This window comes from Spodoptera frugiperda, chromosome 26, assembly GCF_023101765.2.
Source record: "Spodoptera frugiperda isolate SF20-4 chromosome 26, AGI-APGP_CSIRO_Sfru_2.0, whole genome shotgun sequence".
Classification (NCBI taxonomy): Eukaryota; Metazoa; Arthropoda; class Insecta; order Lepidoptera; family Noctuidae; genus Spodoptera; species Spodoptera frugiperda.
This window is the reverse complement of record NC_064237.1, coordinates 8,695,942-8,709,491: the sequence shown is the minus strand read 5'-3', so window position 1 is coordinate 8,709,491 and position 13,550 is coordinate 8,695,942. Positions and strand designations below refer to the sequence as shown.

The window sequence follows — 13,550 nt, the reverse complement described above, 5'->3', positions numbered from 1 at the left end:
TTTCAATAAATATTTGCTTTCATTTTCAGGTGTCTTGTCTTGACGACGTCTGCGGTATGCTGCCTTTCATGCGGCGACGTCGACCAGACCAGCTGTACCGAGCGTGGACGTCTTTATTCGTTCACGCTGGTCTACTGCACCTGGCAGCCACGCTGGCGCTGCAGTGGCTCTTCATGAGGGACCTGGAAAAGATGGCCGGGCCAGTTAGGATAGCTGTCATATATTTAGGAAGTGGGGTCGCCGGGAATATGGCATCTGCCATATTTGAACCTTATAGAGCGGAGGTAAGTTACTATTCTCGTATCAATTGTATTGACTGTATGTATCGTTTAGATATAGGCTCCTTGAAATGGCATTTAATATTATATTCATTTTTATTCCAGGTGGGGCCAGCTGGATCACATTTCGGTTTACTGGCGTGTCTAATAGTAGAAGTAATAGGGGCATGGCCTCTCCTGAGGCATCCGAAACGAGCAATTTTAAAACTAGTCGGTATAGCCATAGCGTTGTTCCTCCTGGGTCTTTTACCCTGGATTGATAACTTCGCGCACGTATTCGGCTTCGTGTTCGGATTCTTACTAGCGTATGCGTTACTGCCATTTATAACCTTCGGTCCTTACGAAAGACGAAGAAAGATCGCATTAGTGTGGGTCTGTATGGTGTCGGCGGGCGGGATGTTGTGCGCGCTGGTCGCGTTGTTCTACGCGGCGCCGGCGTACGAGTGTGCAGCATGTGCGTACTTCACGTGCTTACCGTTCGCGCCAGACATGTGCGCGTCGCAGGACGTGCGCGTGCGTCAGCTGGACGGGGTATGACGGCGCGCGGCCCGGGCGCCCCCGCCGCCGCCGCCCCCCCGCCCTGTGCGCCGCGCGCCCCCCGCGTGCGCCCGACCCGCGCCCCCTGCGTGCCCGCACGTCCCGCGCCGCGCTGTCGCCTAGCGCCTCACCCCCGCCGCCGCCCAGACCTCAAACCGTCACCTCGCTCTTACAGCGCTATTACAGAAACTCAGCGCTCATTTAACGCGCACTCCAAACAACCCCTCTTCACGCCAATAATCGTGCGCAATAAGTATATACTGTTTACCTGCTAGGTATAACTTGGTGGGGTCGATACTGAAAACAAAATCAGGCTTATGATATCTATAACACAAGTTAAATAGGTGTAACCTATTCGTTTTCCAACTTGAGTTTCTGTATTGAGTGTGCTGTATCGCTACTGCCCACTAGTACGAATGTGTCGGTATGAGAGTGAGCTCTAGTTACTACCTAGGCGATCTTTTAAGATTTTATAATCGTCGAACTAGATTATAAAAGTGTATGCGAATATTCCATCGATTATTTAATTTATCGATAAAGACGTATTGTTACGTGTTAAAATTTGTTGTTTTAATGGACTCACTGATTTATACTTGAATTTCAATAAGACGGTCGAATTTATTTCACAAGTTATTTTTCCAATACTATAAATAATGTCATTCTAAAATGCTACGTTTTAAGTCTGATTTTGTAAAATAATTGACATGCGATGTTCATTGATGGCTGCCGATGTGCTTGTGAAATTAATTCGATCGAAATTGAATTTCGAATAAAAAAAATAAAATAAAAAATATTGTGCTAAATCCACGGATATAGAACTTGCAATGCGGACGCGACTTACTAATGTAAATATTCTGTAAAATAAAGTATTAATGATACGGTGGTAAGTGAGTCGTACTATGTGTGGTTACGTTTCGTTTGCGTGCGTCTTACGGGACCACTGTTACGTCACATTGTACATTACTAACTCTGTATCTATACACCACATTTTTACGTATGTACACAGAACTAATCATTACATTTCGCACACAAAACAATAGTCTCTTCTACATTTCCTCTCCGCAAATGTGACCTAATGCGATCCCGTAACAGTGTCAAATATACATAATTTAGTATATTACTAAATAATGTAAATATAAACAAAAAAAAAACACATACTTTTCATCTATTCAGTTCACCGTATATGAACGAATTCAGTCTATGTGTATAAGTATTCTAATGGATTTTTGATTTCGTCAATTTATATAGCTGTAACAAGTCTGCGTAGTGTTACGTTTGTTTTTATATTATTATATGCTAGTATATATACTTAATATTTATATTTAGGGATATTTATTTTACTACAAACAGGTTAGGAGACTTTATCGTTCACTATCATTCATACTTTACATGTTTTATTACGAATTTACATTTAATACTAGTCACTATGTTAATTATAATATTTTTTAGTTTAAAAACGTTGTAAATATAATATATATAAATTTAATCAAGCGAAAGTGGTGATCATTGTAATTAAACAGTTATTTTGCTAGGGATTGTTAATCGAGATTGTGTGAGTGTGTGTGTGTTTGGAAATTTTGTACTACTGCCATATTACCATTGTAGATATTTAGGAGACTTAAGAATATGTTTTAACTCTTAAATTGCGCACATAGTTTATTTCTATGAATGTATCCGTTTGGCGACACTTAAGTGGCGTCCGTGGGCTATTAGACCCACTTGATGACTATGACTAATCTGTATCCTTAGTACGAGTTTGTTTTACGTATAAATTAACCGCAACGAAAACACGCTTGGCGTTCTGATTGGCCGGCTCAAATAAACCAACCAATCAGAGTGCCGAACGCGCTCTCGTTTCGATTACTTTAAACGTAAAGTAGACTCGTACTAAGTGTACTGGTGACTGATTATCCTTAAACGCAATTGCCACATCACGACACTCCAGTAATTCACACTACGTTTAAATAATTTGAGGAACAGAGGACTTACAGAATTGAATTATCTTCTTGAAAAGCAATTTGGACGACTTGAGTGTTGCTAAATGGGTATGAAATTATTATATTATTATGTATTTTTGTAGAAATTTTGATTAATTATTGTCCTTTTTTACATTTTGTGTATGCAATTTTGGTTTATGTTAAACTATCAAACTGATATTAAAAATGTACTCTATGCCCAAACGATGATTTTTTAAAGGTTGAAATAGAATCATGTATATACAGATACATTATATGCATTCTTGTTATTGTACTAAATCGGTTGAACCTGTAACATTTTTTTTTATCAATGCTCAAATTTTTAATACCATCATTGGATCGATAAAATGCAATGAAATTGCTATTATTTTATGTCTATTATCTATTTAATATACAATTATATTTTATTCAGCACAAACAAAAAAAAGAATAAAATGAAATATGATATTGTAAAAGTCTGAAATGAACATTCCATTTAGCACAATTAATGATTTAATTACCCATTATATAGGTATCCTATTATATAATTTTTATTATTATATTATAATTTTAAGTATCCATTATAGAGAATACCTATTATTTTAGTTTATTTTCTTCCTTAATAAAAATGTTTAAAGCGCTTACTGTCGCACTCAAAGACATTTAATGATTACTTAAACTATTCTTTAGTAACGATTTTGTATCGAAAACAATTGCTAAGGACTGGGTTAAGTAACCATTAAATGAGTGAGTACAGAATGCTAGTTATATAGGCACTTGTTTACTTCTTATGAATTAATATTAATTAGTGTTTAAAGTGTTTGTTAACAGTAAATAAGGCTTTTGGTGAATTGTCATTTAAGTTATTTTGCTACTATTGCAAAATATACTTAACTAACTTCACAATAAAGTTCATTTTACAGCACACAGACGCATAAATTTTGCTCAGACTCCAATAAATGTGCAAAAAGCAATAAAAATTTGTAAAATAATTGAATGTCGATGACAGTTGTGTGAATATTCTATTAAGTGAAGATATTAATTTATTTTAAAATGATAATTTTGTTAAAACATATAAATATTTTTATACAATAATTCTAAACATGGAGTATGTATTTTGAACTGTACAAAATATTGTATCTGATTCCAATGGCAGTATTTATAAAAAAGCTAAGAACATGGATGCACATTTAACACCAAATTCTTTTAAGCATAATGTACTAATAAGACGACTGTAATATTGTATAACTAAATAAAATGCCATTATATTGGATTAAAAATATACAAAAGTTATGTAATGTGAGAAAAATGTTGTTCAAATCCTAATTGATTATCATTTGTCTTCTCGATTCTGTCGGAAAATACTGTCAAAACAATGTGCCGTGACGCACGTTGATTGGCTGCTTTTTGAAATGCCGTAACGCTGATTGGCGGATTTTATTGAGCAACCAATAAGAGCGCGTTACGTCACGTCACAGGGGTTTTGACGGTACGTTTCCAGCTTAACTGATTGTGTACTCTCTATACCCATTATATAGTTATTGTACTAATATTAATTATCTCAGTTATCAGCCATGTTTTTTATTGTAAAGTGTTTGACTGTGTGCGTGAAGTTCTCGATTACTTTCTTTGAAAATCTTACAGTGACGTTATCTTAAAGTGCCCTTGAGCCCGGCGGCCCGGCGAACTAATCTCAGATTAAGACAAAAAAAACTTACATACATAATTGTACATTGTGAACATACACCTAATTATTACTTATATGTTAAGTATGGTAAAGTAATCTTATTGTAAACTAGTATTAATCGAACAAGAAACCTTATTATCATAATATTGGTGTGTTTTATTTGACGCTCGTTTAACTTAGTCTCAATAACCTTTCTGTAGGGCAAGCTGTAAGAGATATAATTTAATATATTTTGTATGATGTAGTGAGGTCATCGGAGGCCTATTTACTTCCCATCCCAATTTTCTCAATCTCCCCAATCCCTGAATCTCTGATTCTCAAATTCTTTATCCCCAAAAGGCCGGCAACGTACTTGTTATGCTTCTGGTGTTTTATAAAGCGCCCATAGACAGCGCCGATTGCTTACCATCAGGTGCTCAGTCTGCTCGTTTGCTGGCTATTCCCAAAGAAAGAAAAAATTGAAATATACTGTCTATTTCAATACCGAATGTTGGCTTTTTTCAACATGTTTGGAAAATAACAATACTAATATTGAAAAAACTTTTCCTTTTGCGTTATTAGATAAGTTATTTTAAAACTGCATGATACATAAAGATAAAGGTAAAGGCACGTGTCCTGATGATACCACTAGTAGGTATTTAACTCTTACAGCTCAATACAGGCGATACTAGTTCTTCGTGGGTACGATAAAGTGAAGATAACAATATTTTCCTTTAGGTATACAATTATACAGCTATGAAGTTGCGTAGAATTAAATACATGTCTATGGTAACCTTTATTCTTGCACTTAGGTGTCGTAAGAACCGAATTAGGGGCATTTGAGAGAATTCCACCAAAACCCTTCTATGTGAAGGAGGCTAATAGTACTGGTGTATTAGACTATTACGGGCATCAGACTTGCCCCCACTTACAAGGCATTCTATTTTACCATGCCCATGGTAGAGTAGTCCTTTAATTTTCTTATTTTTTCTTATACACCAATCACCTTGATAGGCTATGACATATTTATAACTTTGTTACTTACTGAGGCAACTAATCATTATTTAAATAGTTCACGGATACATTTCAAGTATTATTTTCTTACTTATCTCATTTAGAAGGTCAAAGTACTTTCCTACTAACCTACGTAGTTATTTTTTTCAACTATATACTTATATAGTTATATACTTACTTATGTATCTCAACGTATCGGCCACAGCGAAACATACTTTTGTAGAGCATTAGATTCGTAATTTTTAAAATACGAAAATCCTTTCCTCTATTTGCTAGAGCATTTTTTTTTTGAGGGGGAAATTCATACAATGATTTCTCCCGCCTTGGGCGAGGCGAGAGGGAGTGTCAGACTCTTACTGACTAAAAAACACCCCATTCCTTCTCCTGCTTTTCGAGCCGGAGCCCCGATAAACCCGCTAGGTAGTCCGCAGCTCCGGATCAGTCCGCAGCTCCGGATCTGCTAGAGCAGTTGTGAATCAATCAGCAAGACAGCAGCAAAGTCATCATCAGCATCATTCATGGTAACTGATAAATACGACTATCTGAGAAGTTTCATAAATATGGCCTTTGATGTCAATCCATGAGCCCCAAATCTTAAGCCAGGTCAAGGTCAAACCGAAGAACAAACAGGCCCTGACATGTTTGCAAGGAACATACAAGGAAAGGTTAAATAATTCCTCTTTTTTGATTGAAGACAAAAAACTTCGATCTAAATATGGTTTTATTGTTTTAACCTACCTATATCTTTGAGTTTCGTTTTAGATACTCTTGCAATTGAAGATTACTTGCACATCAATTTATGACAATTGATGTGATAATAATCAGAAAGGTTTCATGAAATACCAGTTTTGTAAATCCTTGGAAAAACCAGTTGATACCGAATGTCATTTGCTATCAATTTGCTGTGAACAGGTGAGATCCGAATCGAGAGTAGGCGGTCAGTAGTGACAGGGGCGACCACAAGCTTTCATTGGAGAGATCACTCATTTGATGCACAGGTACCTACCATTCACCATCTGAATGTACATCAAATCTACCAATCAGATCAAGATAAGTTTATCACAAAAAGGTCAGGGAGAAAATAAGAAAAGACGCAGTAAAGACGACTTTAAATCTACTTGAAATAAGGCTTAGGTACTATTTCTTTGTAGAGTACCTATTTACCGATGCAGTGACGTGTTGAAACAAGAGGCTGATAAAGACACGTGCCATCTCGTGCTAAGATTATTTTTGTCAAATAGAGATAGGATGAAGTTTGTTGTGGCTCGTGTTGTAAAATAGATATTGTTTTTTAGATACCTAAATTTTAATTTGGGTATACATATATTATATTTATTAAACCATTATTATAATATTGTTTATGAATGTGTTCTTAATACTAAATAACATTTCAATATACATTTTAAAGCTAATTTATATATAAAACAGTTTTAAATAAATAAAAGGACAAAGTATGATGTAATAACTCCATGCCATATCTGTTAGTACACTAATAATAATCATTTAAAAAGTCCCATCAAAAGTTGTTGGTAGTCGTCGAAACGATATTATATTCGCGATTTCATAAATGGGCCAATTACAACCTAAGGTCACTCCTAACCTATCCCTTAGAAAACGTGCTAAACTATAGTACTTTAGAAGAGTCTCATAGACTATTGATGTGATGTGTTGTAAGTCATAATTATTAGCCAATGTGTTTTAGGAGCAATAACAACAAAATTTAGTGAACTAAAATCACGGTTTAATCAGGTACATGAATGGAGAAGAGCTCTACTAGTTTCGAGTTACAGAGGCAGGCTGCGCGATGTCGCGTCGTGGCGTCTGTGCACGCTGCTCAAGATGAAGAGTCCCTCTGTGACTCGAAACTAGTAGAGATTTTCTTTAATAATAAAGTCTCACGATAGATTTAATAAAATCAAAATTTACATTTTTTCGATACTTACCATAACACAAAAAAAAACAAACCTCACACGTTTCTAACACACAACCATTTAGATAATATCTTTTTAATATATAAATGTCAAATTGATAAGGATGGTAAGATAAGAGATCGAGATTTTTAAGTGTTTTTCTAAAACATTTGATATTTTACTATGTTAGTGTTAGTAGGTATATTATAAAACGGTACCTACACGCTACAGCTATAGATGTATTGAAGATAAGATTACATCCGAAGAATGGATAGGTTGGATTAAATTGAAAGTGTTTGTAGTTTACTGTTTTGGAGGAAATCCTAGGATAGACGGTCCTATTTATTTTGATTTTGAGTTGTAATACTTACTCAAATTGTCAAATTATATTGTTAAAATAAACTTTTCACCTTTATAATATTAAGCGTGATACAATTGCCTTACTGATCTGCAATGAACAACGCGTTATTTTGAAACACATTTTATTAGATCAAACAGTCAATACAATAAACATGTTTTAATTGCACAAAATCAATATCTAGGAGAAAAGCGTATAATATAATGTTCAATCTGGTAGCAAAATAAATTTTCTGAGTTTGTCGACATTGTCACATAGAACTTCAATGCTTCAAAAGCCATGAACTGTTCAGCAGCTGAAGTTACTCATACGGTAACAGCAACCTGTAACAAAATACCTACAATATTTTATTTACCTATTTTCAACTTTGTCGAAAAAGAAATACAGCACTATATCGCTTGACATTGCTTAACATCCATTGCAGTTTTTCCGTTAGTCTGTACCAACATTTACTCGTGTAAATACTAAACACATGTTTACGTTTAAAAATAACATCAAAATGCCACTCAAGTGAAAGGGATTGTTATTGTAAGCTTGTTTACGTTTTATAGTATTTATTACATTATAATTATTTAATACATAGATAACCTAATAATTGCCTGGTCATTGATGGAGTGGTTGTTAATCATATCATTAACAGCTCGTGGCGCTTCACTTTAGGAAGGAACCTCTTCTACATAATAGCTGATGACTGTCCAATTATTTGTATTAGGTTCCAATCACAGGCCAAGTTATCATATGCTACGGACTGCTTAGCAGGTTACCGAGGCACCGGTTCAAAAAATAGGAGTAGGAGCGGGTGGTTTTTAGTCAGTAACAGTCTGACACCTGACCCTCTCGCCTTGCCCAAGGCAGGAGAAGTCATTGGATGATTCAAATTACAGGTCAGGTTGTCCTTATGCTACGGATTGCTTAGCAGGTTACCGAGGCAACGGTTCGAAAAGTAGGAGTAGGAACGGGGTGGTTTTTAGTAGCGAGAGACTGAGACTCCACATCTCGCCTCGCCTAAAACGGGAGAAGTCATTGTGATGGTTTTCCCCTTTAAAAATAAGGCTATGTTTTAATATTTCCACAGGAAATTATAAATATATTTCCTTATTCAGAATGGTGAACTCGTAGGTGATACTGCACTGGAGACTACTGGAAAACCCTAGAAAATAAATAAATACATAGATAGAAAATACGAACTACAGAAAATAAGATTTGATTGAAGTAGAATACTGCGTTGCTATCTATTTTGTTAGATTATTATTGTCACATAGCCGGCACGTGGCCCAAAACGTGATAAATATTGTGCGGTTGTGATGAAAAATTCTGATAATACATAAGAATATCGGTCGAATGCTTCGTTAGTTGCATGTTCGAAACACGACAGCCGAGCTTAACTGTTTCAGTTTAAAAAAGTTATTGTGCTTGATATAAGCCAATCGTCTCGTACTACTATGCTAAAAACCACATCAAAAACGGTTCAACCAAACGCGAAATAATTGCAAACATACAACATCCTTTTATTTGAAGTCGGCTTAAAATATAACCGGTAAAGAGTGTGTGTTAACTTAAGTGTGTGTTGGCTAAGGATTTTCTACATAGAAGTGTGATAAAAAATAAATCCAATATCACACGCTCTTTTAAAACCTTCGATTTTATCTGCAAAACAACGTGATTCGTTGTAACAAACAACGAATGAGAAAGCGTTTTTTTAATCACATGTCTTATTCATATCATAACGCTAAAAAGTGCTTGAAAAACCAAAAATAAATAGAATAGGAAAACATATTATTTTATCACTTACTTGCTTAGCTTCTGTCAACGTTCGATTCCGGGATAAAAAACCTTTACATTAGCTTCAATTTAACTTGTAAAATAATTAATGTATTATTTGTATTGAGTGGTAGCAACGCATTGCTCTGTAATAGGACGATCATGCCTGGAATCAAATTTATCTTTGTGTCAAGTTGCATTTAGGTCTGTTTTATTTTTTGCATACAAGAGTCACACAAAACATACAAGAGTCACACAATATACATTGTGTGACTCTTTTGTAAAAGTATGAATATACTTTCTACCTAATTTAACATTCATAATATAGAATAACACATTTATAACAAGGTACGTAAAATACCTACATAAAATATTGGTGCAGAGAGCAAGCCTTTACTTTTTTATCTTTAGCAGATTGTGCAGAGCAGATGGCAGGCGCTTGGTAGTCACAAACCTGAAGGAAAAAGAAAATTTGGACATTTGTAACACAATGCAGACCTGATCTGTTGTAAAGTGTAAAAAATATTCCACCTATTAATGCAACCTGCAGCAAATATAGCAGTGGTAAAAGGTTGACCAACTAAACATATTTTTTCTTTTTGATAGAATACACCATTCAATAAAGGTTAACACACAGTCTTTCTCTCTATAACTAATAATATTTTTAAATAAAACTTACGTCAAAATGAACGAAATACATACTAATTCTAAATATTATTTAAAAAGTTCTAAACAGTCTCTACAATAATAAAACGAACGGAAATCCACCATAAGCCTTGATACCTATTATTTATTTAAATAGGTATCTACATTCAATTTGACACGAGCTACATTGACAGCTGAAGATAGTATGCTCAGTATTAAAGATACGCCTATGTAGGCACTCAAAAGATTGGAAACAAGATAGATGCGTAGGTACGTGCCCGTAACGCTTTTTATCTTAATTTATCAGGAAACATTTACAAAAACCCATTCATAGTAGTTTTTTGAAGTTTAGGTATTTCCTTGAAAGGGAAATCTACAAATCTATCTATAAGTTTAATGTTTCTTGCAATAGTACCTACCTACGTATACTGGCCTACATTGTTTGATTGTAAAATAACCTTAATGTAAGACTTGTAGCAACAACATACGCATTCAAGAAAATATGGACGTAATAAACTGGCAGACAAAAGCATAATAGCAGTTTTGTTACTCTAAGTATAAATATCAGAAACGAAAAATACTTGAAAAACTATAAGAACTGAGAGTTCATTCCTATTTTCACTTTCTGTGAATGAATGTTTTCTTAAAATTACAGGAACGATTTCAAAACCTCTTTCGTAAGAGAGTAGCTTCCTTTTCTGGGAGTAACTTAGGCATACTTTTTATTTCGCTATGCCTATGGGACCAGGGTAAACGCAAGATATATCTCAACATGTAGGTGAAGCCGCGGATGAGCACATGGTAATGGTTTGAAGACTTAGAATATACATCAAAAACTTTTCAGTATCACCGAATGCATTGTGGATAAGTTATCACAACGTTTTGATAGATACGACCAACGTCATGGGGAAATACGAGCAACTATATTTGTACTGAATGCTTATAAATTGAAGAGATCAGTCAGCTTCTCTTGTAGTGATCTGAATGATAGATTATATCGGTGTTTAAGTGGAATGCCGCGTGTATCCAAATATGATATTTCATATTGGCTCACCTCCTATACATGGGACTGGGACACAAATGGTGAAGAGTGGGTACATTAAGTGCCGTAATGTACCTCTGCCTACCCCTTCGAGGATTATAGACGTGACGTTACTATAAGAAAAATATTTCAGTGTTGTTGTATTCGTCGTTTCCATGAATTTAAGAGTAGTAAGTTCGTATGATAAGCCGCACTACGTTAACTCTCTTGTATAAGAGAGATTCGTCAATTAAAAGGTATCTTAAAGAAAACTAAGTTAATAAAATTGCGAAATGTACAGTTTATAATGATATAAATATTTTGATTAATACAATTACAATATTGAACGTTTTTAACAATAACAACCAGGAGCAAAAAATAGCAAAACAATGTACATACGTAGGTAACTTGCATAATGCACTTACGTCACTTGCAACGTGTTTTTATCGAAATGAATACAATATTAGCCACAAGCCGATCAATGTTGAATTAGTAAGAGTAAAATGCATTTGGTAATGGTATAAGCCGGTAAACGGGCAGACGGATCGCCTGATGGTAAGCAATCGCCGCCGCCCATGGACACTTGTGACACCGGAGGCGTTACAAGTGCGTCGCCGACCTTTTGGGGTTAAGAATTTGAGGGTTGTTGCGGAATCGTGGATAGGGATGATTGGAAAGAGGGGTAATTGCCCAATCTCTCTCTCTCTTTCTGGTAACCTCACTCACACAATGCAAGCATTTTCATATGATTTTGGTTTCAACGTAGTTTTGGACATAGTAGAAGATGGTTATCAAGATTGATAAGAACAATACTGTCTAGAGTGGTCACAGTCAGATAGTATATATTTTCAAAATTATGTAACATTATGCAATCCCTTCGTAACATATTGTTTTGCTTAAGACATTGAGTTGTATGAAAAGTATGTTCGTTTTCAATAATAACATCTATAGTTATTTAAATATAACTTACAATATACCTAAATTAAAATAAACAGACATATTATACGTTAGTCATCATTAAATTTTTCCTGGTGTGTCGTAAGTACATATTTGACAGAAAGCCGGCAGCAGCGCTCTCTCATAGATGGGATGATGCCTGATCCGGAGCTGCGGACTACCTAGCGGGTTTATCGAGGATGCAGCTCAAAAAGCAGAGGTGGGGACGAGGTGGTTTTGAATCAGCAAGAGTCTGACACGTTTCGGCTTGCCTAAGGCTGGAGGAACCATTTAATGATTTTACCCTCTCAAAAAATAAGCCATCTTGAGTAGACACGGTTCATATTCAATGTGTGGACTGTTATCTTTGATCTTAAAATTACAATACGTAGTTTTCGTTAAATTACACATACGATTTTGATTTCATATCAGATAAATGGGTAGGCAGAGGTACATATTAGGGCACCCACTTTTCACTATTTTTGTTATAAGTCACATGTATATCCCATCGCACGCACTACACGCAACGGATTTTAGTTTGTATAGAAACTCATGTAAATTCGTCCACTGATCCGTATCGTACGGATCGCATCATCAGCAATGCCTACATGCGATGCGTACTGATAACGTCATACGGAATGCGTACGATGCGGACCTGTGGACGCTTACCTTAATAGGGGGTGACCCTATTGCCATATAATATTGCAAAAATTACTAAATATTATTGTTATAAAGCGATCACTGAACCTGCCTTCCACGAGTAATTACTCGTAAATGACATTTACTTAACAAGATAGTTCATTATCTTAATAAATATATGCTTTAATATGATCAAAGTGTAATCAAGCCTTTATTAACATAAGAAAATATGTTTTCTCATTTCATTGTAAAGGAATGTTGAAGAATCAATGTTTAGCTTACTGAGTCCAGTACATACACTTTGTAATATACATAACACAAACATTCCTGTTTCATGGAATTCTGTAAAGGAAAATAGAATAATAAAATGATGTTGAATGCTCTTGCAAGCTAAATTATTATTGAAGGTAACTTCAATGTAGACTGGGTAAAAGAAGGTGACTGTAGGAACGGGGTGGTTTTTAGTCAGTAAGAGTCTGACACTCCCTTTCGCTCATCCAAGCCGGGAGAAGTCATTGGATGATTTTACCCCCTTAAAAAAAGGTACAATGGTTAACGGATCGGTGTTTGTACTCACAATATACTTACTAATGGTATAATGTTTAGTCCATTTCTAATTCAAGGGATTATTATCTAAAGCAATTGTGAAATGTAACAACTATTCTACAAACGAAATAGTAATCAAAATAAAAAAAATAAAAAACGTGTTTCTTTTTGCAACGTCACGCCTTTTATCCCCGAAGGTTTAGGTAGAGGTGCACATTACGGCACGTAATGCCGCTATACAATGTACTCCTACTTTTCACCATTTTTGTATTATAAGTCTCATG

The 13,550-nt window shown here is 35.2% G+C and overlaps 1 protein-coding gene across 5 annotated transcripts in view; it reads left to right on the top strand.

Moving 5' to 3' along the window:
- Positions 1–4,603, top strand: part of LOC126912511 (inactive rhomboid protein 1) — a 190,451-nt gene extending 185,848 nt beyond the window's left edge. For all 5 annotated transcript variants that reach the window (XM_050704977.1, XM_050704976.1, XM_050704975.1 and 2 more), the window contains 2 exons: positions 30–284; positions 384–4,603. In XM_050704977.1, coding sequence (XP_050560934.1) covers positions 30–284; positions 384–815 — 687 coding nt within the window. In that variant the 3' untranslated portion in view covers positions 816–4,603. The remainder of the gene's footprint in view (positions 1–29; positions 285–383) is intronic.
- Positions 4,604–13,550: the final 8,947 nt, after the last annotated feature.